Source organism: Saimiri boliviensis, chromosome 2 (genome assembly GCF_048565385.1).
Source record: "Saimiri boliviensis isolate mSaiBol1 chromosome 2, mSaiBol1.pri, whole genome shotgun sequence".
In the NCBI taxonomy this organism is placed as follows: domain Eukaryota; kingdom Metazoa; phylum Chordata; class Mammalia; order Primates; family Cebidae; genus Saimiri; species Saimiri boliviensis.
Window position 1 is genome coordinate 130,030,919 of NC_133450.1, and position 27,265 is coordinate 130,058,183.

Here is a 27,265-nt window from a genome sequence, read left to right on the forward strand (position 1 = left end):
CATTTTTAGTAGCAACAGGGTTTCACCATGTTGGCCAGGCTGCTCTTGAACTCCTGACCTCAGGTGATCTGCCTGCCTTGGCCTCCCAAAGTGTGAGCCACTGTGCCCGGCCCAGATTTAACTTTTCCATGAGCCTACAAAGGGTACTTCATAGTTTCTCCTAAAAACCTCTGTGTCTCCTGTTAAACAGCTAAGAGTTTCCCCAAGTTCATGGTAATTCATTTCGAGAGGTCCTGGGGATGAAATACATAGAGTGAATGATGGTGCTTCAGTGTAAGAAACTCTCTAAATTAATTAATAACAAAGAAGACTTTCCTTTTACTGGATTAAACCTCAGTCTGTCTATCCCCAAATGAAGCCACATACGTATGGGTTTGATGAGAACAAAAAAATTTTATGAGATATGAGGAAAATTCTCCAGGACCAAAGGTACTGTCTACTGCATCAAAGAGGCCCTGTCAGACCTGATCAGAATGCCAGACGAGTCCCACAGCCAGAATCCAACTTGGAAAATCCTGATCTTAAACAGCAGTGCACAGACTCAACCTGTTATCATCGTCTTTGTTCTGAGCTCTTGCTGTATAAAGAAACATCAATGCAGACACAAAGCACTGTCGTGTTAGAAAGATTTAACACGCTCTCACATGCAGGGAAAAAGACCAGGAACTGAGAGGCTGCCACACTGCCTATGGGACTGTAGGCTAAACTCATGTCTTAGTGTCTTTCAACTAAAAACCTATCATGTGGTGACAGGGTTGCAGTGAAGCTCTAATACGACGATGTATGTGACACTGCTTTGAAAAGTATCAAGTGCTGTGAAATAAAAGCAAAAGTATTTCTGTTGACGTCCAAAACAAAAACCTGTTTAACTGAATTTTACTCAAATTGAGTCATCCACCATTTTCTAAAGGAATATTAAGGACCCAGCTGAAGGCTGGAATAGAAAGCATACTGTCTTCAGCGCCAAATTTTGCAGCTTTACACCGTACCGACTTGATTAGCAATGCCCTCCACAACACTGCATGTCAGACCCACCGCCAGCAACCCTGAGGATGGTGCTTCCACTTACCGTGTTTCTCAGTACATCGTCATCCACGTCAAAGTTGGATGTGTCAGAGGGACTGCTCACGTCGGGAATATAAGGTGCTTCTAGGTTTCGTATATTTTCCCAATTTAGACCTTCAAAAAACGCATGCTTTTTGAAATCCTCTATTCCATTCTGCCCCAGCCGGCGCTCTCTGCTGCAGATCAGTCTCTGGATGAGGTCCTTGGCTTCTTCAGATACATCTGTGACATGGGATGGGAACTGGAATCGCTCCTGCAAGTGGTGACAAAAACACCGGGGGACAGGTGGATGCATTCAGAGTTCACGATGTATGGACTTTATAGGAAACAACGTGGAAACCACCTCCAAAGCAAGTCACTTTTTATCTCATGGGAACTAAATATAATCCAAAGCTAATACATTTTCATTCCCAAAAGGCAAACAAGAAAACCAGTAGTCCTTTTGGTTTTACTCATTGTAGACCTGTGACCACATTTTTACCTATGGAACTGGCAGGGAAGGTGGGAAACACACTGTGCACAGAGGAGGGGCAGCAATGCCCCCTCAGGACGCACGGTGTGAGCATCACAGCAGCTCCACTTCCGGAAACCCATGCTACAAAAGCAGTCACTAAGAGGAAATACGACATGCTCAGGACTGCATTGCATTTTCTTTTTTTTTCTTTTTTCTTTTCTTTTTTTTTTTTTTTTTGAGACGGAGTTTCGCTCTTGTTACCCAGGCTGGAGTGCAATGGCGCGATCTCGGCTCACTGCAACCTCCGTCTCCTGGGTTCAGGCAATTCTCCTGCCTCAGCCTCCTGAGTAGCTGGGATTACAGGCACGTGCCACCATGCCCAGCTAATTTTTTGTATTTTTAGTAGAGACGGGGTTTCACCATGTTGACCAGGATGGTCTCGATCTCTCGACCTCGTGATCCACCCACCTCGGCCTCCCAAAGTGCTGGGATTACAAGCTTGAGCCACCGCGCCTGGCCATGCATTGCATTTTCACCAAGAAAACTGCAAACTATCTATGTGTCCATCAAAAAACAGACTTGTTAAAAAAGATACTGGCTTGGGCCGGGCGCGGTGGCTCCCACCTGTAATCCCAGCACTTTGGGAGGCTGAGACGGGCAGATCACCTGAGGTCAGGAATTCCAGACCATCCTGGCCAACATGGTGAAACTCCATCTCTACTAAAATACAAAAATTAGCTGGGTGTAGTGGCGGGTGCCTGTAATCTCAGCTACTTGGGAGGCTGAGACATGAGGATTGCTGTAACTCGGGAGGTAGAAGTTGCAGTGAGCCAAAATCACACCACTGCACTCCAGCCTGGGTGACAAGAGTGAGATTCCCCCTCAAAAAAAAAAAAAAAAAAAAAAAAGACAGCAGAAAGAAAAAGGAACATGTCTGGGTACTGACACAGAAAGATGCCGAAGATATAATGACAAAAAACTGTTTCTATGTAATATGATGCCACAGACACACAGACACACAGGTCTGCCAAGGCCACACATCCCTATGGTAAAGTGAGGTGAGAGCTGAGCCACCACCTTTGTTTGTCATTTACAGAAAAGAACAATGTCACCTGCTTCACGGGGTGCCTGACCCAAGGGCCCACAGGTGGTCAGCACTCTGACTGCTGGCAGGCTCTTGTAATAACCAATTGTTACTTTAACAGAATTTGTCACTAAGAAGTGGATGAGGTGATTTTCATCATCTACAATACACATGACTTAGGAAAATTTTTAAAAAGAAATAAAAAATATCAGACAGAAGAGAAAATGGTAATAAAAAGGAAAACAAAGGCGGTGGAGAGAGGTGACACCAAAGTGAGAAAATGAACAGTTCAAAAAGGGAAGGAGGAAAAGAGAGGAAGAGGATGGGGAGGAGGAAGGGCTCCACCAGCTGCAGACACGCGATCATTTACAGTGACTGACTTCTGGGGAACAGACTTGAGAATCTAAGCTGGCATCGAACCAGAGAGCCACAGGTCAAAGGGCCCACCTGGACCTCCCCACTGGCCACCTCCAGGCGCCTCACTCCACGCACCTACGCAGAGGACATGTCTGTCTACAGAAACCTGCCTCCTCTCCAGGAAGCCAGCTCAGAGCAAGCCAGCATCCTTCCCCGAGAACGCAGGTGAGATCACTCTCAGAGCCTCCTTCCCCTTGCTCGGGCACCCACAGCTCCTGGTGGTGACCCCACCTCTAGACACCTCTCCAACATCTACTCCAGGCCACCCCAAACCCCATCATCTCTTCCTAACAGATCTTCCTGCACAAGTTGTGTTCTCTGAACTTTAGTCCTGAGCCAGGTACCAGAAGAAAACAGGACGTGAAACACAGGGTCTTACTTCATGGTTCATGATCTTCCCGTAGGTCTCCACGAGTGACTCTGCATAAAACGGCGTTTCTCCGTAGAGCATCTCATACATGCAGACTCCCAGGGACCACCAGTCACACTCGGGCCCGTACTTGCCCATGCCGTCCTCCATTGCCTGCAGGATCTCTGGAGAGATGTAGTCAGGTGTGCCCACGGCCACGGAGGACTGCACCTTAGGGGAGAGGAGGTGCTGAAGGGAAACCCTGGGGCATCCCCAATCACATATTTCCAACTATTTTCTTTAAAATACAGTGGCAGCAGAAAATGAAGTCATCAAAGAATAAAACTGGCGAATGATCAGGATTTTAAAAACCAGTAATTCAAGCTGAGTATAGTGGGTTGAGCCTGTAGCCTCAGCTACTTGGGAGGCTGAGGCAGAACCGCTTGAGCCCGGGAGTTCGAGGCCAACACGGGCAACATGGTCCCCAACCTTGTCTCTAACAAAACAAAACAGAATTTAAAAACCTCGGTAATGCAAAATTCAATGCAAATAAATATGTTCTTGAAGCACTCAACATGATGCAGCTCTCAGAATGCACGAAACTCTTCTCCACAGCATCTGTCAAAGCCCAAATGCCAGCCACAGCCCCCAAATGGAGCCCCTCAAATCCCCAAGGGCTGGCACTTCCCACTCTCTGTCACTGCTCCCAGTGTGATGTGGGGCCAAGTGTGCGCAGGCCAGCCTTTTGGATTTTCACATGCAGAACACAGGGACTCTTGTTAAGGGGTCCCTTGTTAGAATGGAGACTGATGGGGCTCAAGAGGCTGCGTTTCTAGCAAGCTTCTGGGGGTGCTAAGGCTGCTCACCTGCAGCCCACCCTGTGGTCTTCCTCATGGGAACATGCAGAAGTCAGTCCAGGCATTAGCTGGGTGCTCAGGCATTCCCTGGACAGGGAACCAGGAGGCTGAGACCGCTCCTATCCCCGCCAAAGGGAGAAAACAGCTCCCCTGCTGTCTACAAGAGCAGGCACGTGCCTGAGTACAGTGACACCTCTGCAAAAAACTTCGAGGGAATTGGTCACCTCAGAAAAAGCAGGAGGAGCCTGGTGAGGCTGAGAAATCATCTATCCAGAGAGTACGATGGAGAGTATCATCCCAAGGGGCTGAGTCTGTAAGACTGAAGCTTAGGCGGGAACTGGAGTCAACAATCAGGCCCGTCTGGGGAAGGGCAGCTCTCTTGAGGGTTCCCTCTGAGAATAGACACAGGGTACAAGCAGCATCCCCAGGGCCAGGTGTGAGAACTGCTCAGGCTGAACAGGTGAGAAAGAACTCCGCCTCCACCACTTCCCTGCACGAGTGTGCAGCCAGCCCAAAGGCTCGTGTGGACAGCGGGACCAACGGGATGCGGGCCTGTGATTCAGCGGTGCCTGCCCACCCAACCAGCTTGGACAGGGCACTTTAAGGAACAAGCGGAGAGTGGCCTTGATCTGCTAGAGGGCTGGCACGCTTCTAGCCACGTCCAGACTGAGAAAACCTGACAGCTCTCCATTCTGGAAGGCACACATATTACTTTTGTAAACATAAAAAGCAATAAAGATGCTTTCAAACTTAATTTTCATTTGGGAAACAAAACTCCCCAAATAGAAAATTTTAACTGTCTCCAAAACTGATTCATTTTCTTAATTGGTATACTTGGTTTCTTAAATTGTACCTCAAACTGAAAACTTAAGCCCCTTCAAACTATAAGCCAAACCCAAAACCAAATGGAAAATCTCCAACAAAAATACCTACAGTTCCATCATCATTCATCTTCAAACATGATCCAAAGTCAGCCAGGCGGATATGACCATTCACGTCCAAAAGGACATTGTCAGGTTTAATGTCTCTGTTAGTAAAATAAATACATAAATTAACCATCTCCAAGCAACACATTAGGCAGGTCAAAGCCCTTACCTAGTGGCAATCAGATGAAGAAATGCTAATATCCTCTTGTGAACAGCTGTCACCATGGTGGCAGCCGGGGTCACATCACAGCCACTCGTTTAGTCCCCAGTGACCCTGGCGAGGCCCCGTGGTGATTCCTCCTCGTCTGCCCACCGAGCTAACGCACCCCTCTTTCACTCCTGAGCATCTCCTTGGCACCAGGCACTGCTCTCCAGCCCACCCGCCTACGCACGTGACAACGCTGCCTTGACTTCATGAAGCCTGGACATGAGCTGAGGTGTGCAAACACAGAAATCTGCACTGCTGTCTCAGGCAGGCTCGCACGTATAAGTTCTGTGCTGAGTCCCACAGAAAGTAGGAACGTGACAAAGGGGCAGAGGGAGCTAGCTGGGAGCTGCCACAGAGAGAGAGCAGCGGCCAGACGAGGTCCAGGAGGCAGGTGGTGACTTGGGGCAAGGTTGCTGCAAACCACCCCATACCCTCAAAACTGTACTTTCTAGATGAAGACAGAGAAGCTGCGCCACCTGCCTACAGTTAAACAGTAGCACACGGTGGAGCAGAAACATAAACACAGGTCTGTCCCACTAAGGCCTGTTTCTAAACTACTTTCTGTGTGCTCCCAAACACATGTGCAAGTGCGGAGCACCTGAGAGAATGAAAGCTTTTTTCTGGCAGAATGTGCTTACATGACTGAGCAGTATGAATGGGAAGAAACTTTAAAAAACAAAGACGTTCAGCAAAAGACAAGTACGAGCATGTTCCTAGCAGCACCACTCCTAACAGCCAAAAGGTAGAAACAATATTAAACGTCCGTTCCTAGAGAATGGATGAGCAAGCTGGGCTATACTCGTGTGACGGACACCACACCCCAGTGAAAACAGACGGGTACTAACTCCCCCAGCAACATGGATCCGATCCCACACAAACATGGGCAGATGACAATTCTTACCTCAAAACCAGACAACAAAACCACAAAGCAGAAGAAACTCTTTAGCAGTAACACTCCAAACTGAAAGTATCCTCAAATAAACATTCAGGAATATGAAAAAGAAAACAAAACAAAATCCCACAATCAAACACACACACACGGCCAGGAGCAGTGGGTCACAAACTATAATCCCAGCGCTTGGGGAGGCTGAGGTGAGAGAATCCCTTGAACTCGGGGAGGCAGAGGCTGTAGTGAGCTGTGACTGCACCACTGTACTCCAACCTGGGCGACAAAGCAAGACCCTGTCTCAGAACACAAAAACGAACACACACACACACACACACACACACACACACACACACACAGAGAGAGAGAGAGAGAGAGAGAGAGAGAGAGAGAGAGAGAGAGAGAGGCACTAGACAAAAACATTCAAAAAAGAAGAGCTGATTTAACTCAGGGAAGAAAGAGAAGAAACAGATAAAATCTTTTCAGAAATAAAGATCAAATTATAAGATGTCCAAACAAGAATAAATTCAAACAAAAATCTAATGAAAAATTGAAGAAAGGGAAGAAAAGATCTAGAAGAATGAAATGAGATAAAGAAAGAAGGAAAAGCAGCCAGACAGGAAGGAGTTGGAGGCTGAAGTGGGAAACAGGCAAAGAAGGCTCAAGAGATACATAACTGGAGTCCCTCGAGATATCAAAACAAAACATGGCTAACATTTGACTATAATCCAAGAGAACTTTCCAGAAATTAAAAAAAAAAAAAAAAAAGGACCTCAATCTAGACTGAGAGGGCCCATCTCAGATTAAAAAAAAAACAAAAAACTATGTCCTCTTTTTTGAAATCAGCCAAGTTGATACTGATGTTCATATGAAAAGAAAAGCCTGGAAAACCCCGAGAGTGAGCTGTGATTTCAAAACACCACTACACAGCCTTTCTAGTTAAAGCAGCATGGTGCCAGTGTGTGCAGAGGCAGAGAGAAAATGGAACAGAGTAGAATGTCCGGAAACAAACCAACTACATAAAGAAATCAAGTATAGATTATTATTTACAGATAATAAATCACTAGGGCAAAGAGAGACTTAAGTAAGTTTTTTAAAGTCTTACTGGTGTTGTGACAACTGGAGAGCCATTTAAAGATAAAATTAGAGCCCTTCCCTGTGGCACATAAAGATCCAGGATCCACATGTAAAAGATGAAACTATATGAATGAAAAAGTAAAAATATTTAAAAAACAAAACCACCCCTCCCCCAAAAAAACAACCACCCCACATGGGTTTTCTTTTTCTGGGGCTAATAAAAGGATTTCTCATTTGATTACACATAAATCTGTGTAGCAAAACCCACAATAAACCACATCAAAAAACAAATGGCAAACTGGGGAAAAGTATTTTGTAATATATATTACAGATAAAAGGCAAACACTTCTCTAATAATTGGGGTAGGGGGGAGCCAGAAATCCATAAGAAAAGGGTAAAACCCATAAAATAACTCACACAGGCATACACACAAAAATGCAAACATGATGGTCAACACCATGAGAAAGGTGAAAAACTACAATTGTGTACCATCTCTCACCCATCAGAAGGCACACATTCCAAAGTCTGAAAATACAGGGTTGGCACGGCTGCAAGGAAGCAGGCACTTTCTACACTGCTGGTGGGAACACAAAGCAGTAGCCTCTAAAGGGGAAATTTACAATATCAAATAAAGCAACCTATGCATTTTATTTCCCTTTTGATCAGCAACCCCACTTCTAGAGATTTACCCTAAAGACACACCACCAACACAAAAACACCTTGCACGAGGGTCCTTATTTCTACATTATTTATAACTGCATAATACCAGAAACTACCTAAATGTCCACTCTTAGGAGTCTAGTTGAATAAACTATGGCAGTTACCTACAATGCAGTATTATGTAAATGTAAAAAAGAATGACGAGCTCCATGAACTGATACAAAATGATTTATAGAATACATCATTAAATTTTTTTTCTTTTTGATGGAGAAGGTGGCTAAAAAGCCCAAGTCTCCATTTGATAAAGATGTACAATAGGTTCTTTAAAAAAATTAATGACATAAAATTTTCTGGACACAAAACTCCTATCCAGACCACTAGTCATGGAGAAGACCAGAAGAGAAAAATACAATCCTAATGGAGAACCGGCTTATTTGCTATCACTGTTCTTTTTTTTTAAAGATGCAAAGCATACATTTGGCATAATACCTTTTGCTTAACAAAGGAGAAACAAGAAAACATCTGCACGGATGACAGAGCAGAAGGCAGCAGGCTGGCTACAATCCTGGGCTGCGGGTGGAGGCAGGTAGGATATGGAAGGGGCACCGTTTCTCTGAGTACAATTTTGTACAGTTTTGGTGTTTTGGAAGCATGCTAACGTCCTACATGCTCAAAGAATAAAACTGAACAAGGATGGAAGGAAAGTCTAAAATGGAAAACTGACTAAGACCAATGAATCCAACTGTATTTCAAATAAATAACAACACTGAAGAGGGAGTTGGGGTTAAAACAAAACGAAACAAATCCAAGTGACTTATGAGCACAGAACTTGAATTACTGCAGGGGAGGGGCACAGTCCCAATGAGATGGGGGAGAACCACAAACAAACCCAGAACTCTTTTTGGCAGGTTTGTTTCTGTAGCGGCACGGGCAGAGCCATTGTAAAGCTATGTTAGACACATCACAGGACTGATCAAGTGAGTCCTTGTACTAACGTTGCTAGAAGTCACAGCTGTCAGTAGGAGGAAGACAAAAATATGGAAAGGGAGGAAGCCAGGAAGTTACCTCATAATTCCCAAGTATGCACGGGTTGACACATGTCCATGAATGTGCATGTGCATATACACACCTCTACGTTACTATCTCTGTGCACTGAGGGGCCTAGAGGCAGACAATCCCACAGTAACACACATACCCAGCACCCAGAACTTGGTCTTCAAAGCTGCTCCCCACTGAAGGGCCTGCAGCTTTTCTGAGAAACAATGGAGTTGGGGCACAGAAGGTGTAAGATGAGCCAGAAACTAAGGGCAGCCTCGGAGAGTGACGAGGCACAGAGCAAACACAAGAGTGCCAAATACAGGACAATTTCAGCACAAAAATTACTAAGACAGTAAATTACAAACCACTGGGAGAAAAAAAGGATCCATGTATCCTTACTGATCATAAACAGACCAATAAACAGGGGGGAGGGAGGTGCTTCCTTAGAGCAGAAAGCCGAATGACTGGTCAGCGTGGTGGGTCTGGAGTTTGTAAATCAATGTGCAACCATGCAAAGACTGGTCCAGGCAAAAATTGTTAATGGATACTAAATCTCGGGAGGAAATTTTAAAGAGGAAGAGGGTATTTGCATGTTTTTTTTTTTTTTTTTTTTTTTTTTGAGACGGAGTTTCGCTCTTGTTACCCAGGCTGGAGTGCAATGGCGCGATCTCGGCTCACCACAACCTCCGCCTCCTGGGTTCAGGCAATTCTCCTGCCTCAGCCTCCTGAGTAGCTGGGATTACAGGCACGCGCCACCACGCCCTGCTAATTTTTTTGTATTTTTAGTAGAGACGGGGTTGCACCATGTTGACCAGGATGGTCTCGATCTCTCGACCTCGTGATCCACCTGCCTCGGCCTCCCAAAGTGCTGGGATTATAGGCTTGAGCCACCGCGCCCGGCCTTGCATGGTCTTAAAGTATCTCCCCACAGGGAAAAAAACTACATAGCAGAAAACTCTAAGAAAATCTTAACTGGGTGATGGACCTGATCACCTGGAGGGTGGTGGGGAGCTGATGGATACTGTACGCCTCTGAATATGACACCCTGAGAGGGACACAATGTATTTATACACACACTCTCCAACAGAAATGAACACATCATCTCAATCTACCAGGAGGAAACATCGGACCAAACCAAACTGAGAAGTCTTCTATTGAAAAAGCATGGGACCCTGTACTCTCCACACACGCCCATGATCTTCCCCTGTGCCAATGTCACAACAAAGAAAGGATGAGGAACTACTCTAGATTAAAAGAGATTTAAAAAGACATGACAATGAAATTCAACACGTGACCCTAGACTGGATTCTGTACTGGAGGGAAGAAAACACTCTAAGACATGCCCCTAGGCCCCCTGATAAGATTTCAGTACAGATGGTAAGATTAGGTGTTTATGAGTAGTAGAAGGAAGAATTTCGGGGTAAATGCTCATGGTACATGCAGTTTATTCTCAGATGGGTCAGGAGAAAACGGTGTGTGCATGTAGGAGAGGGAGAGGGAGAGGGAGAGGGATGTGTATGATAATAGGAGCCAAAATATTAAGAACAAGTGAATCCGAATAAAGGTATATGAGTGCTTTTTGTACCATTTTTGCAATTCTTGTATAAGACTCAACTTTTTTAAGTTTGAAATTATTTGAAACATCATTTAAAAACTTTTAAGAGAGTAAATACGTAATATGATTCCACATATATAGTATTTTAAAACAGGCAAAAAAAAAATTTCTTTTAAAGAGTAAATACATAATACGATTCCATACATATAGTATTTTAAAATAGGCAAAGCTGATTTATGCCTTCAGATCTTCACAGTCTAACATGGTAACTCCTAGCCACACAGGGCTATTCAAAGTCCAATTAATGTAAATTACATAAAATGAAGAACTCAGTTCTTCTACTGTATCAGCCACTTGTGGCTGGGGCTACCGTACTGAACAGCACAGATCCAGAATACTCTGTCACTGCGGAAAGTTCTGCACAGCACTGTGGGGGGTGAGGGGTGGTGACCTCTAGGGAGGGAGTGATCGAGGAGACCGAGGGGGCTTCTTATCTGGGTGCTGCTGTGAGTGTACACATTTTGTGACAATACACTGAGTTACACACCTTGGTTTGGGAGCTTTTCTGAATACCTGTGACACACTTCAATACAAAGAGGTCAACTGAAATGGACTTTAAAGTTACAAAAAGCCCTCCTATCCCAACTACAGATGACAGTGATTTAAAGGCTGTTTTTGCTGGGACCCAGAAATAAAACAGTTATAAATGACAGACACAATGGCTGCCATGCATGAATGGTCACAACTGACCCTCAGGCCAGCCAGCGTGGTGGGTGGACTGTGCTCCTCTTGTTATGGAAGAGGCAGCAGGGGAGCAGTGACTGCCGCCGCCCAGCCTGCCCAACAGCACAACACACAGCACGAACTGTGCTCACGGCACACGCCACAACAACCCAGGAATCCACTCACCGCCTCGCCGTTTAAGCACATCAGAATTTAATTCAAAAAAATTTCTGTCTCACATTACTTTTGCAGCTTTGACTGACAAAAAATCTTTAAGTCTGGAAGAAAAAAGTCAAAATGAAAACATCTGCTGAATATATATATTTTTTGAGACAGAGTCTTACCCTGTCACCCACACTGGAGCTCACTGCAACCTCTGTCTCCCCAGGTTCAACCGATTCTCATACCTCAGCCTCCTGAGTAGCTGGGATTGCAGGCGTGCACTATCACACCCAGCTAGTTTTTTGTATTTTTGGTAGAGACGCGGTTTTGCCATGTTGGCCACGCTGGTCTTGAACTGGTGAGCTCAAGCAATCCACTCACCTCAGCCTCCCAAAGTGCTGGGATTATAGGCGTGAGCCACCGTGCCTGGCCCATCTGCTGAATATATTATTTTCACTAATAAAAATCCTCTTTTCTTAGGAGTGTCTACTGTACATATTTAAATAAATCTCATTAAATTTGCTTCCGAGGAACAAATTATCATTCATATGTTATATATACTACGCTCACTTCCCAACAGCCTCCACCAGCGATGGGAGGAAAGGCAGGTGTCCACCTCCTCGAGGTACGGCGACTCTGAAGGCTGCGTGCAGGGGGTGTGCTGATGCTGCACCCGATGCCGCAGGTGGGTTCACAACGAGCTGCTTCCACACGGGATGTGAGGCTTCCGGACAAGATCATGTCTACGAACAGCACTTTTGGGGACATCTAACAGACTCTCCCACATCCACCAATTTTTCTGCATTCCTTTCTCATGAAAAAAGTGAAAGCAAGAGAGAGAAGGAAGGAGAGTTGGAAGGATGAGAGGATAGAAGGATAGAAGGAAGGAGGGCAAGAAAGAACAATACTCCTGGAAGCAGAAGCAGACCCAGCCCCTCCTCTGCCCTCCCCGTGACCAGGGTGCGTGGAGGTGTTCACTCAACCTCACAAACCTTTCACCATGGCTTCCAGCCTCCACTCCCTTCTGAGTCACCCATGTAAATAAATAAAGGATGACCAGTCTGATGACAAGTAAGACTTAAAGCAATGCATACAGGACCAATGTTTGAAGAAAAGCTCAAGAAGGCTCTGTAATAAGCTCTATACCTGGCTTCCAAGAAGATTTAAGACAAGGATAATGAGACTATCTAGACTGGAACGAACTGGTTCTTCTCCCCCAAAATGTCATCATTTGGGCTGAACTTTTTTGCTTTGGGAATGGAAGGAAGGACAATTCACAGAGAAATGGAGAAGTGATCATAAAGGAAAATGTTTAAGGCAAACAACCATAATTTCACATACACACAAAAAATGTCCCAAGTGGCCCGAGGCAGGCTAGGAAGACATGGAAGAGTGAGGAGGTCCTGAGACACGCCAACAGCAGGTGTTCAACAGAACAAGTTAGCAGGAATAGAATGACCACAGTCCAGATTAAACAGGACCTGGCTGCCAGGAATTCCCTACAGAATAGAGATGTTTCTACAGGGCCACCCCAGGCCCACTGACACCAGCAGATGCCGAGAAGACAGGCTGAAGTGGGGCCTTAGAAAGGCCATCTTCCTTGTATACCCTCCGGCGGCCTTCAACTGCTGGCCATTTGCATGTGCCGGGGGGTCATCTGGGCGGTGGAATTCTGTATTTAAAATATGGTGGCTTTTTTTTTTTTTTAGACAGAGACTCCCTCTGTCGCCCAGGCTGGAGGAGTACGATGGCGCGATCTCAGCTCACTGCAACCTCCAACTCCCAGGCTCAAGCAAGTCTCCTGCCTCAGCCTCCTGAGTACCTGGGATTACACACGCCACCATGCCTGGCTAATTTTTGTATTTTTTTTAGTAGAGACGAGGTTTCACCATCTTGGCCAGACTGGTTGTGAACTCCTGACCTTGTGATCCACCCGTCTTGGCCTCCCAAAGTGCTGGGATTACAGGCGTGAGCCACCACACCAGGCCAGTGGTGGTTGTTTTTAAGTGAACTTGCTGTTTGCATGACGAAAGCTCTCCTGGCAGAAGAGCACTGGAGGTTCAGGGCAAGGACTGACCCATGGCTCCCAATGGCAGAGGCCTTTAGATGGGCAGGCGGTCCCCAAGCCAACTGAGAGAGCTGAGGGTTCCCATGGGCCACTGTACTGGGACTGCCTCCATCCACTCTCCTCTAAAACCTGGGGGCAGTGGCGTCTGCAAGGGAGAGTCAGGATAGGCCTGAGAAGTAGCTCCAGGCTCCCCCAAGCGCCTTTTCTCCCAGCTGCTGAGATTCTGGCTGAAATCAGTGGCATCCAGCAGCTGGGGGTGAAAGAGCCATGGTGAGCCGCAGCTTTGTTTCTCCCTTCCAGCTCTTCCTCTGACGCACTGAAAAGGGAGGCAGCTTATGTCCCTCCCCATTCCAATTTGGAGTGATATCAACTCCCACTTCCAAACATTCCCCTTGTGGAACTTCCTGCTGCAAAACCAACAGAGGTCTGATTCCCACAGCAGGTTCACCTCAGCCTCCAGAGCACACAGTCCACCACCTGGGGAGCAGCTCCAGAGCCACTCTGACCACTGGATCTTCTTTCCAAGGTTTTCTTTGGTCAGATTTCCTCTATTTCATCTTCTGCCTCTTCTACTAAACTTTCTACTTTTCTCTAGTTTTGATTTTCTAAGACTTTTTGCTTTTTACATATTCTTTCCCTTAAAATTTGTACTCTGTTCTTATTTTGTTCATACACTATACTCTCTGCTCTCATTTTGGGGATGTGATGTTCTTTCTTTTTTTTGAGATGGAGTTTCACTTTTTTTTTTTTTTTTTTTTTTTTTTTTTTTTTTTTTTTTTTTTTTGAGACAGAGTGTTGCTCTTGTTACCCAGGCTGGAGTGCAATGGCGCGATCTCGGCTCACCGCAACCTCCGCCTCCTGGGTTCAGGCAATTCTCCTGCCTCAGCCTCCTGAGTAGCTGGGATTACAGGCACGCGCCACCATGCCCAGCTAATGTTTTGTATTTTTAGTAGAGACGGGGTTTCACCATGTTGACCAGGATGGTCTCGATCTCTCGACCTCGTGATCCACCCGCCTCGGCCTCCCAAAGTGCTGGGATTACAGGCTTGAGCCACCGCGCCCGGCCTTTTTGAGTTTCACTTTTGTTGCCCAGGCTGGAGTGCAATGGCATGATCTCAGCTCACTGCAACCTCCACCTTGTGGGTTCAAGCGATTCTCCTGCCTCAGCCTCCTGAGTAGCTGGGATTACAGGTGCGCATTACTACACCTGGCTAATTTTTTGTATTTTTTAGTAGAGACAGGGTTTTACCACATTGGCCAGGCCAGTCTCGAACTCCTAACCTCAGGCGATCCACCTGCCTTGGCCTCCCGAAGCGCTGGGATTACAGGCATGAGTCATTTGCCCGGCCGATGTTCTCTCCCTGAAACCCTTCGTGTCACTGGTTATCTCTGTCTTTCCTGGCATCATCAGGATCTGACCTCTTGGGAAGAAGCTGCACCCACCTGTGAGGGGCACCCCCTGGGTCCTGGTCTCCCACTGATTCCCTCACCCAGGAAGCTTTTGGGGTCCAGCTGCGGAAACCAGGTGGCAGCTGTGAAATCTCCAGACCCCTGCCTGGCAGGGTGGTGGGCACAGCCTAGAACCACCACAGCACCTACCCAACCACAGGAAGGGGCCCAAGCGGCAGCAGAGTGGCACAGGCTCCAAACCACGCTGTTCCGTCTGCAGCCTAGCATGCCACTGCACCTCAGCCTGGGCGACAGAGGGAGACTGTCTCAAAAAACAACAACAAAAAAAACCACACTGCCCAAATGACCCTCAGGAAGTCAATTCCAGAAAAGGGAGAGGGAATCTGTGTACTTGAAAAGCCATCTCAGAACGAGCCTGGCACAGAACAAATGAGGGACCAATGCGGATGGTTCGAGGAGGGATGGAAGGGACAGTGTGCCAAGAAAGACTAGACTGAGACTAACCAACGCGTCTCCAGGTATGGAACTTTGTAAGGTGGCCATAATATCTGGGGACAAATTAGTGACAAACTTTCCCATTTAAAAAAAGAAAATAAAAGCTAATAAAAAACAAGGCAATTATCAACTCCAGAGAAAGCAAAAGTTTATGTATAGAGTGTAGTTCTCATACAGGACTACCTGTATGAGAGGATGGAAGGATAGAGGGAAGGAGGGAAAGAAAGAACAACACTCCTGGAAGCAGAACTGGAACCAAGGCTGGTGTAATGGTTATGCACTCACAATATTATTACACCAAATGCTGACTGAACGTAATAAAAGTTATGTGGATGATGTGGGGCCGGGCGCAGTGGCTCATCCCTGTAATCCCAGCACTCTGGAGGCTGAGGCGGGCAGGTCACTTGAGGTCAAGAGTCAAGACCAGCCTGGCCAACATGACAAAATCCCAACTCCACTAAAAATACAAAAAAATTAGCTAAGTATGGTGGCATGTGCCTGTAGTCCCAGCTACTAAGGAACCTGAGGCAGGAGAATAGAGACGGAGGCTACAGTGAGCTGGAATTGTGCCACTGCACTCCAGTGTGGGTGACAAGAGTGAGACTTCATCTTAAAAAATAAAAATAAAAATAAAAAAGGATGATGATGTGGGAGAAAAGAGTTTGGAAGTATACGTGGGAGAGATGGGTGAGAGAAAGAGGCAATTATGTAAAACAGTTAAAATTTCAATTTAACAGATGTGATCTAAAGCCAAAAAAGAAAGAAAGAAATCAGCAATATAAACTTTTGATTTAGACACATGAAGGTAGATACTGGAAAAATACTTTTAAAAGTTTCCAATAGCTACCTGAGCAAGTATAATCAGGGTGGGGCAGGGCTGGGCTTGGTCTTGGTTGTAGGCTCTGTGCAACTGTTTGACTTCTTAAAACTATTACCACAAAATTAACTTATAATAAAAAGACAAGTAAAACTAGTTTTTAAAAACAACGAACACCAAAACAAACCACAGGACTGAATCTCTGAGTCTCAGGACAAGAGCTATGTGAAGACGCAGACTCAGTGGCTGAGTCACTGGGTAGCTGCCCTCCCAGCCAAGAAGGCAGAGGGGCCCCAGGAGAGCAGTAGAGGGCATGGCTTCAGGCTTCTGCCCCACATGCTCTCTCTGCTCAAGTCCTGCATGTCATGGTGACAAAGCCTCTTCCTCAGGCTTGTCTTTCCTTTGTAAGCGTTTCCTGGGGCCCCTCAGGGGTCAGTGCAGCAGAGAGAGAGGAGCAGAGTTGAGAAACAATGTGGAGACAGAGGGCCCCGGGCCCCTCATGAGACATTTCAGGGAGGGGGGTCTCGGGCGATGGAGACAGAGGACCCCGGACCCGACTTGAGCCCCAGGGAGCACAGGCATTTCAGGGAAGGGGGATCGGGTGGGGAGAGGGTTGAGTCAGTATCAAATAAATATCAAAAGACACAGTGGCTTCAGCTGACAGGATTTAGACTCTCACAACTGCAACAATGAGAGCTGGGATCCACAAGTGCTGGGTCTGGAAGATGGTGATGATGTGGGCCTATCAGTCTGTGCTGCGGCAGCTCAAAGTGGGGACTCGCTGTCTACATGGCTTCTCGGCAGGGCCTGGACTTGGGAGCTCTGCAAGGAGTATTTTAACGATGAAACGTGGTTTCTGTAAGATCAGAAGCTGGTTACCTGTGCACGTAATGAAGCTGATGGATGGAGTCAATGGCCAGCACCATTTCACCAATGTAGAACCTCGCCATGTCTTCTGGAAGCTTGTCTTCAAATTTGCTGAGCAGGGTCAGTAAATCACCACCCACGTAGTAATCCATGACTAAGTACTACAAATTGGAAAGAGAAGGGGAGAGAATACCACATTCAGTCACCACTATGCCTGACAATTAAAGGCCAGCCTTCCACTACGAGGTTCTCAGACTCCAAGCCTGGCCCGTGGCATCTCAGCTGCTCTTCTGTCACTCAAGACCTTCCGGACACGCACCCCAAAGCGTGCCACACGCTGTCATCTTCAGCCATGCATACGGCAGAGCGCAGGCTTCAGTAAGTAATACATTTAATCAATCGAAGGAACGATTACAGGGCTTGATGTTGGAGGCTCGTTGGTCTAGGGCAGGCGTTCCCAAACTGCGGACCAAGGGCCACATGCGGCCCTCTGAGGCCATTTATCCAGCCCCCCGCTGCACTTCAGGAAGGGGCACCTCTTTAATTGGTGGTCAGTGAGAGGAGCACAGTATGTGGCGGCCCTCCAATGGTCTGAGGGACAGTGAACTGGCCCCCTGTGTAAAAAGTTTGGGGACGCCTGGTCTAGGGGTATGATTCTCGCTTAGGATGTTAGAGAAGGCACTCTAAAAGCTAGTGACCCAAAGAAGAAGCACAGTTAATAGTGCATCAAATCCTACTGGGTTTAAAAATAATTCTGCAGGCCCTCATGTTATAGGAGGACGACACAGGACAAGAGAAGGGAAGGGGGTATCTAACATCACACATGACATCACAGCAGTTCTTATTGGAAAGATTTCATTATAAAAGAGCTGAAAGATAATTACTTACAGGTTCACTCCAAGAGAAAATTTAGAAAAGTTACTGCTTAGGTAGAAATGGGCATAATGGAAGAAAAAACATCTGGGCTGGGCACGGTGGCTTCCAACTGTAATCCCAGCACTTTGGGAGGCTGAGGCGGGCAGATCATGGGGTCAGATCAAAACCATCCTGGCCAACACAGTGAAACCCCGTCTCTACTAAAAATACAAAAAATTAGCTGGGCGTGGTGGCGTGTGCCTATAGTCCCAACTACTCAGGAGGCTGAGGCAGGAGAATCACTTGAACCTGGGAGGCAGAGGTTGCAGTGAGCAGAGATCATGCCACTGCACTCCAGCCTGGGCAACAGAGCGAGACTCCATGTCAAAAAAAAAACCCAAAAAACACAATCTTCTGCTAACAGGACTGAGCCCATCACTTCCCTGAGAGGTCCCTGGGAGTTCCCTTGCCACCAGGCCAGCCGTGTGCTGGAAGTGGTCAACCCCTAGGTGAGCCTGCGTCCTGCGTGGAGCTCTGCCTGAGGACAGCCCATCTCTTGCAGCACTCAGAAGGCTCAGACCATGAAGCCCCAGTCTGTGGAGGCCCCAGTGGGGGGATCTCACAGGGCAGAGGTCCAAGATGGGGGAGACCATCACAGCCAGAGTCAGGGTGGCAGCCAACATCTCCGTCTCCGGGGCCGCTGTGCCTCAGGGACTGCTGGGGAAGCATGCGGCCTTAGCCTCCTGGGAGCAAATTTTCTGTGAAGAGATGGATGCTCTGGTCTGGACAGCTAGCTTTTCACCAGCCCACACAGGGAAGAAACGCTGTTTATCAGCAGGGGCAGTGACTCCATAGCTATTTACTGAGAAGCTCATCGTGACAGCTGCTGTCACCATGATGGCCTATGCTTGGGCCAGGCTGTGGGACACAGGCCAGTGTAGTCCTGTTCACACTTCTACCTGTCCTCGCCTCCGGCACTAAGACCCCATCTCACATGGGAGGCTTGGGGATAGGCCCAGGGTCACCCAACAAGCACGGACAGAGCAAAGACCCAGGCCCAGCAGTCAGACACGACGCCCATCACGTCCAATCCGACGGCGGTGTCTCCAAAGAAAGGGAAGCGCCACGCTGGTGGGCCTGTCTGAGGAAGGGAGGGACCCAGCTAGATCAGAGGAAATGACAGAAGCCTTCATTTTCGGCCCCTGCTCTCAACAGAATCTTTAACAGCAACCTCTCATCCCTTCCGAGCCTCTCCGCAGCTGTCCCGTCCTGCGGAGCCTTTCCCAAGTCTCCCTGCCACCGCCTAGGGCAGCCTCAGCCTCCCCGCCCTTCCTCGCTGAGTTCAGCTTGTTCATTTGCTCGTGAGCCCTTGCTGTGGCCCTGTCAGTCCCTCTGGCAGCAGGGGTGCTGGTGGGCACCAGACAGCAAGATCCCTGCTCAGTGGAGCTCATGCTGGGGGCGGGAGAGACTGTGGCCAGCATGGAGAGCAGGCAGTGGGGAGTGCCCACAGGCCACCTGGTGAGGTGGTCGGGCCAGAGGCTGCCGAGCAGAGGCCTGAGGGGAGCCGGGGAGGTGCTCCAGAGGAAGGGGTGCGTGCAAATCAGCCAGGAGGAAAGTGGCAGTGGCAAGTGGGGATTTGCCAGATGGTGGGGGCAGAGCAGTGAGTGGTGATGTTCCCCAATTACATTCAGAAGCCCAGGCACAGAGGTGCCACTGTGTGTGGAGGGCAGCGGAGAGGGGACAGTGGAGGCTTCTCCTGGGGGAGAGGCCATGGCAGCTGATGGAAACACATGGGGCGAAGGGAAATGCGGTGAATGAACGGCCGGGCCCTCCGGCCAGTAAAGAAAGCCACAGGAAGCCCTGGCCGCGTCTCTGGTCGTCAGCCTACCAGGTGGTTCTCGTCCTGAAAGGCGTAGTGCAGCGCGGTGATCCACTGGCAGTCGCCGTTCACCAGCACATCGCGCTCCTCTCGAAAGCAGGCGGTCTGCAAAGCAACGAGGGGTGTCAGTCTGTGTTCACTGGGAAGTACCCAGAGAGCGTATGGCTGATATCGGGGTACCTGCTGGGACAGTGGCTCCAGGCACGGTATCCCTGCCTTCCGGGGTCCTCCTCGTTCACGCCCCGCCACACCCTGGCTGAGGCTGAGCCAGCCCTCGTTCCTTCCTCTTCCAAGCCCCATGCAAGCGCCAAGGGCTGCTGAGGACACACTTGCGCCCTGCTCTCCCACAGGCTCCATTTCCATGGCTGACACTTAGGTTCACACATCCTCTTGTGGATTCCTTACTGGGCTCCTCTTACCTGGTATCGTCTGACTTCTCTACCAGATCAACCCTCGCCAAGTACTGATGGCATGGGCTGCCCCACATGTCTGCCCTCTCTGTCCTATAACCACTGTTTGAGCTTCCACGAAGCTAGCAGGAGAGGGCACACAGCCGTTTGCTGAACTCAAGGTATAGTGATGACAGGATTGTCAGGGATTCCACCATGGAGGCCTATGGCCAGCAGCATAGGGCAAGAGGCTGCTCTCTACCCTGCTACGGCTCTGTAAGAGTTTTAATGCCCAGGTAGTATCTCTGTTTAAAAGTCACCAGGCCTGGCCAAGCATGCGGACTCAGGCCTGTAACCCTAGCACTTTGGGAGGCCGAGGTGGGCAGAGTGCCTGAGGTCAAGACCAACCTGGTCAACATGGTGAAACCCTGTCTCTACTAAAAAATAGAAAAACTAGACAGGTGTGATGACAGGTGCCTGTAATCCCAGCTACATGGGAGGCTGAGGCAGGAGAATTCCTTGAATCTGGGAGGTGGAGGTTACGGTGAGCTGAGATGGCACCACTGCACTCCAGCCTATGCAAAAGGGCAAGATTCCGTCTCAAAAAAAAAAAAGTTGCCCAGCCGTTGGCTAATTTTAACATGATTTTCTCTTTATTATAAGAGCATAGAACAAGATTTAAACTGCCTTACATTTGGAACTTGTCAAGTTTAACAAAAATGTTAAGTACATTACGTAAGGCTTGCTATGTGAGACACTAGGATATAGCTCTGACCTGCTCTCATCTGAGTCTCACAGAAACCTCTGAAACTTGTTTCTTCGAAAAGGTTTTCTTTTCTAAACTTTAAAGTTTTCCCTTCAGGCTGGCCATGGTGGCTCATGCTGTAATCCCAGCACTTTGGGAGACCAAGGCGGGAGGATCACTTGAGCCCAGGAGTTCGAGACCAGCCTGGGCAACATAGTGAGACCTCCGTCTCTACAAAAGAGTCTGAAAAATTAGCTGAGTGTGTCAAGAGGCTGAGGTGAGAGGATCGATCGAGCCCAGTCGAGATCACACCACTGTAGTCTGTGCAACACAGTGAGATTCTGTCTCAAAAAAAAAAGCTTTTTTAAAAAATGAAATGGTTGGCCGGGCGTGGTGGCTCATGTCTGTAATACCCGCACTTTGGGAGGCCGAGGCAGATGAATCACAAGGTCAGGAGTTTGAGGCCATCCTGGCCAACATGGTGAAGCCCCATCTCTACTAAAAACATAAAAATTAACTGGGCATGGTGGCAGGTGCCTGTTATCCCAGCTACTTGGGAGGCTGAGGCAGAATAATTTGAACCTGGGAGGTGGAGGTTGTAGTGAACTGAGACTGTACCATTGCACTCCAGCCCAGGCAACAGAGTGAGACTCCATCTCAAAAAAAAAAAAAAAGGTTGTTGCAGATGTGTCCCGGTTTTACTAATGACAACATGACAAGGGTCGGCATTCAACTTGCCAATGTCCAGACATGCAGAGCCCAGCAATTCTCGAATTATCATGACCCCTCTGCCAACAGCCACCTCAGCCATAAGGGCCTAGTGAAGGGACAAGTACACAAAAACCTGAGTCCCAGTGTGCCTGACCTTCTGCCTTCCAGAACATTCCCCCAAAAAGCAGTGGTGATAGAGCACTGAGTCTCAGAGAACATCCAGAACATTCCCCCAAAAAGAAATGGTGATAGAGAGCTGAGTTCCAGTGTGCCTCCTGCCTTACAGAAGACTCCCCAAAAAGAAATGCTGATGGAGTAGTGAGTCCCAGGCGGGGTGAGACCGTGGGCTCAGGAGCTCAGGGCTGCCCTGAGAACCTGCAGCATCTGTGCCGCCGCCTCCAGGAGATGCTCCCTAAAGCTCTGCCTGGCAGCTGCCCGAAGTGTTTAGGAAAAACCCATTCTTAAACTGGGGCCTGCGTGCAGGTGACCTGGTGACAGGAAACTTATCTATTATCCAGCAGTTTTGTCTGAAGAGCAGAGAGAGAAACTTTTAGTATTTTTTAACCAAGTAAGATGAAATAAAGACCAAGCCTGGTGGAAAAATTGCAACTCCTCTACTGACCAACCTCTTAATTCATGCTTTAAAGAACATGTTTTATAAATCGATATTCAAAAATTTAATTTTAAAATAAGTCTACGAAATAAGAATAAAAAGATAAACTTTTTGTAACTGGCACCATATAAATTTTTCTCACTTACACACATATATAGCCCACTACATATATTCTAGGATAGTCATCATGACTGGTAAACACTCTTGGGCTTTTCTGAGCATGCCAATTGAACTGCATCTGTATAACCAGATTCAAATTAAATCAGCAACAGTTACTCTTTTAAATGTCCTCATCCACCGTGACATGTGGGTAAACACCTGATACCTCCTCACACTTTCACATAACAGGAGCTGCTTTTCCTCACTAAAAATTTGCTCCAACGACATTCCTGTGTTTGCCACAGTTTGGGGTGGGGGAAGGGCTGCTGGGCCAAGGGCAGGCCCCGGTGGAAGCACAAGGAGAGATACTGAATGAGGATGGAGGGAAAGAGAGTGAAGGCTTCTCCCAAAGAAGGGAGGGAGACTGTGTGCACCCCAGAAACCAGGAGATGCAGGGGCTGAAGCAGTCACAGGCCACCAATACTTTGAGCCCAGGTCACTGCAAAATGGTGCTCAGTCATCCAACACGTGCTCAGTGAGCAACAAATGGGTGTGAGATCCTGTGCTGGGTGCCAGGGCAGGGAAAGGGAAAATGGGTACAGAGCAGAAGAGGCAAAAGCCATAAAGACTGAGTCATGAGGAACCAGTAAAGTCCATCAGGTTAACAAAACCAGGGCCCCGGAGAGATATGACCCGAATCGATAGCTGTACTGTTGTTGGTCCAAGGTGGCAACCATGGGCAACACGGGCACAAATTCCAGGACCAAAGAGGAAAGGGTCACCTAAGATTACATAGGAGGGTGAGGGTGGTAGGAGAAAGAGTGTAGAAACCCAAGAAGGACTTCCCAAAATGAGGAAGTGGCCACGTCGAGAGGCGTCCAACTCCAGAAGCGAGCGCTGACCACAGGGCTCAGCAGCCTAGAGCTGCCACAGCACTGCCAGGAAAAGGCCTCACTCAGGGTGGGTCAGAGACAGCTGGGGCCACAGCAGACCACTGTGACGAACAGCAGTCGGCGGGCGGGGGGGTGCTGCCGAGTGCCTTCTGGCAGAGGCAGGAGTCACGGGAGAGGATGGAGCATGATGGATGGAGCAGTTCCGAAGCAGGAAGCAGCAGGTCAAGTGGCCAGGAAGAGCCTGGGCTCTGACTGCAGGGGAAGCAACAGAGGGCGGGCGAGGACAGAAACTCGAGATGGCCAGAGAGGAAAAGCGTGGGCTCCCCAGCAGGCCTGGCCTGCCTTGGGCGGGCAGGAGGGAGACGAGGGGCTGAGCACGTGGCTGCAGAGACGAGGTCAGGGGCATGGAACGGCCACCAAGAAGACTGACAGCGAACTACGAACAAGGAGATCTGAGCCTGCTAGCAGTGTCCGCTCTCGCTCACAGTCTTGACGCTTCTCGAAGTTGGAAGCTAAGGGCCCATCGGTGCGTAAGCAGGCTCCAAACTTGGTCATTCCTTCTGCGTATGGAGCAGAACTTCAATCAATGCTAAAACTCCCCTGAAGCTTTTTATTTGCCTTTACGGTAAGCAGAACCCAGCCAACATTGTGGAGGGTGCACTCTCAGGCACCGTGTCCAGTAAACAAGTGATCACAGAGGCGGGAGCAGCAGGCGCCGGGGAGGAAGCTGGGACCTCCCCAACAGAGAGCACTTGCTCTGTCCCGGGGGAAGGCGGGCCCAGGGCTTCGGGGTGACTGCAGCTTTTCGCAGCTGGCTTCACAGTCACTTTCTGCTCACCCCAAACTCCATACTTACCTCTGCTCTTTTCAGCATCTCCCACTTGTTGAGAATTTTCATTGCATAAATTCGTTCAGTGTTCTTCATTTTGACAACAGCAACCTGCAAGACAAATGTGAGCTGAACATAAATGCAGTTCCTGGAAGAAAGGCTGGCATGCTGGAACTAAACTGGAGTGAAATCTTAACAACCTGAGAGCCTTGAAACCAGTGGTGAGAGAAAGCCAAGTTTTCCACATAAATGAAGATTTGCCCTTTTATGCATCGAAACCCAACCCCGCTGTAACCTGAATGGCACTGCCTGCAAATTCGAAAGCTTCACTGTGAGTGCCAGGCACGTGGCAGCTCACTGTCCTCTACTTTGGGTTATGTGTGCAGATTTTCATTTAAAACAAAGGTAGAAAAAAATCTAATGTTTGATAGCAGAGTAGGGTAACTGTAGTTAACGATGAACGTATTATGCATTTTAAAATAGCTAAGTGATCCTGGGTTTGGTGGCTCACGCCTGTAATCCCAGCACTTTGGGAGGCTGACGTGAGATGATCACTTGAGGCCATGAGTTCGAGACCAGCCTGGCCAACATAGTGAAATCCCATCTCTACTAAAAATACAAAAATTAGCCGGGTGTGATGGCATGCATCTATAATCCCAGCTACTTGGGAGGCTGAGGCAGGAGAACTGCCTGAACCTGGGAGGCAGAGGTTGCAGTGAGCCGAGACTGGGCCACTGCACTCCAGCCTGGGTGATAGAGCAAGACTCTTGTCTTCAAAAAAAAAAAAAAAAAAAAAAAAAAATTTTTTTGGCCAGGCATGGTGGCTCACGCCTGTAATCCCAGAACTTTGGGGGACTGAGGCAGGTGGATCACCCGAGGTCAGGAGTTCCAGACCAGCTTAGTCACATGGTGAAACCCAGTCGCCACTAAAAATACAAAAATTACCCGTGTGGTGGCGCACACCTGTAGTCCCATCTACTTGGGAGGCTGAGGCAGGAGAATCACTTGAACCTGGGAGGCAGAGGTTGCAGTGAGCCAAGATCATGCCATTGCACTCCTGCCTGCCCAACAAAGTAAGACTGTCTCCAAAAAAAAAAAAAAAAAAAAAATTAACCCTCCCCCTAAAAAACTCACCTTTTAAAAACTCATGATTGGATCCCAAGCTTGGACCTTCGCAGGCTGGGTGCAATGGCAGGATCTCTGCTCACCACAACCTCCAACTCCCGGTTCAAGTGATTCTCCTGCTTCAGCCTCCTGAGTAGCTGGGACTACAAGTGTACGCCACCACACCCGGCTAATTTTTGTATTTTTAGTAGAGATGGGGTTTCTCCATGTTGGCCAGGCTAGTCTCTAACTCCTGACCTCAGGTGATGCGCCCACCTTGGCCTCCCAAAGTGCTGGGATTACAGGTTTGAGCAACAGTGCCCAGCCAGACGCTGCCTTCTATCTGTGCCCCCTACCCCCATACTGCCTCTTCTATCTGTGGCTCCCCCTACTCGCCTCACAGTTCCTGCATCAAGAACCTTTTCTTCGCAGAGGCAGGGACTAGCCACGTGAGCTCCGGAGTGTAACTCTTGCTAATTCACTTTTTCCTATCTCAGGTTCCACCACTGTAAGAGGTTAAGGGCAGGACTGGCCTCCCGAGACAGCTATGAGGACCCATGAGCCCTGGCACTTAATAAGCCCAGCAGTGTGGGGCACAATCAGCCCTCAGTGTACGGCCAGAAGCCACATTCTTTAAAGCGCAACTCAAGGGCCACCTCCTCCGGGAAGTCCTCTTGGACTTTTCAGTCTCTACCAAATCTTGAATGAGCTCTTTCATCACTACCAACACCCATCAAGATGTCGGCTCCACTGTCTGGTACATTCCACCCAACATAAGTTACTCACGCATGGGCCCAAGTCTGCACCTGAACATTTCCCCTTAAGCTACTCACTGGCAGTGAAAGTGGCTTCCATACCTTCTGGCTGCCAATGGCAAGCAGCCAGCATGTCCCCATGCCTACAGCAGTCATGGGCTGAAGAGCTCTTAAATGGCATCATCATCTACCTCCCTGCCTTTCTAACATCAAATACCACACAGTCACTTCGCCAGAGTCACCCTGAGAGCTGCCATTCACCGGGCATGTCCTGTGTGCCAGAGACGACGCTGAGCCGTGCGTCCACACCCCCACTTCACCCTCACAGTGACCCCTGCTGCCGGGGCTTCTAAAATCCATCTCGCACAGATATGGATTCCATGGCTCCAAGGGAACCAGACCAGGGAGCGAATCCAAGAAGCAGAAGCTGCGAGGGAAGGCTCCCTTCAATCAGGAGGAACTCAGAAGGTGATCAATGTCATCTTCTTTGAAACTCACAAAACTGAGTTTTGCGTTAAGTTCTTTGGCAAAAAGGAGTACTAAAAATAACTATAAGCCATTCTGTTAAAACCATTTTCTCTCTCATTCTTTCATTTCCCGTGGTCTCTCTGCCCTGGTGTACCTCTCCCTCCCTGCTAATTGCACTCTGGAAAGTCTGGCCATGGCTGAAGAGTTTGTGTGGCCTGGGCCCCGCTCACCTCCAAAGCCATCCCACCTGGCCCAGCTCAATGGTTGGTATCAGACAGACAGGGCATCACTGAATGCAATCTGTTTTTAAATTTAAAAGGCTTTCTCAGCCAGGCACAGTGGCTCATGCCTACAATCCCAGCACTCTGGAAGGTGGAGGCAGGAGAATCACTTGAGCCCAGGAGTTCAAGACTAGCCTAGACAACACAGCGAGATCTTTTGTCTCTACTAAAAAGAAAAAAGATAAAACTAGCCAGGTACGGTGGTACATGCCTACAGTCCCAGCTAGTTGAGAGTCTGGGGCAGGAGGACTGCTTGAGCCCAGGAGCTCAAGACCAGCCTGGGCAACATTGTGAGACCCCCTTTCTACAAACTAAAAAAAAAAAATTATCCAGGTGTGGTGGCCCATGCCTGTAGTCACAGCTACTCAGGAGGCTGAGGAAGGAGGATCACCTGAGCCAGGTGGCAGAGGCTGCAGTGAGCTGTGATCATGCCAGCACACTCCAGCCTGGGTGACAGGGCAAGATCCTGTCTCAAACAAAACAAACAAACTCTGTGTCCCATCCCGGTCCCTGATAAACTGACTTT

At 48.3% G+C, this 27,265-nt stretch overlaps 1 protein-coding gene across 4 annotated transcripts in view; it reads right to left on the reverse strand.

The window, feature by feature from the left end:
- The window catches only part of CDC42BPB (CDC42 binding protein kinase beta), a 118,574-nt gene that overhangs the window by 46,966 nt on the left and 44,343 nt on the right, over nucleotides 1-27,265 (reverse strand). For all 4 annotated transcript variants that reach the window (XM_039462792.2, XM_039462790.2, XM_039462791.2 and 1 more), the window contains exons 3-8: nucleotides 24,159-24,242; nucleotides 19,862-19,957; nucleotides 17,131-17,279; nucleotides 5,160-5,253; nucleotides 3,400-3,600; nucleotides 1,070-1,318 (exon numbers count right to left, since the gene is read on the reverse strand). In XM_039462792.2, coding sequence (XP_039318726.1) covers nucleotides 1,070-1,318; nucleotides 3,400-3,600; nucleotides 5,160-5,253; nucleotides 17,131-17,279; nucleotides 19,862-19,957; nucleotides 24,159-24,242 — 873 coding nt within the window. The remainder of the gene's footprint in view (nucleotides 1-1,069; nucleotides 1,319-3,399; nucleotides 3,601-5,159; nucleotides 5,254-17,130; nucleotides 17,280-19,861; nucleotides 19,958-24,158; nucleotides 24,243-27,265) is intronic.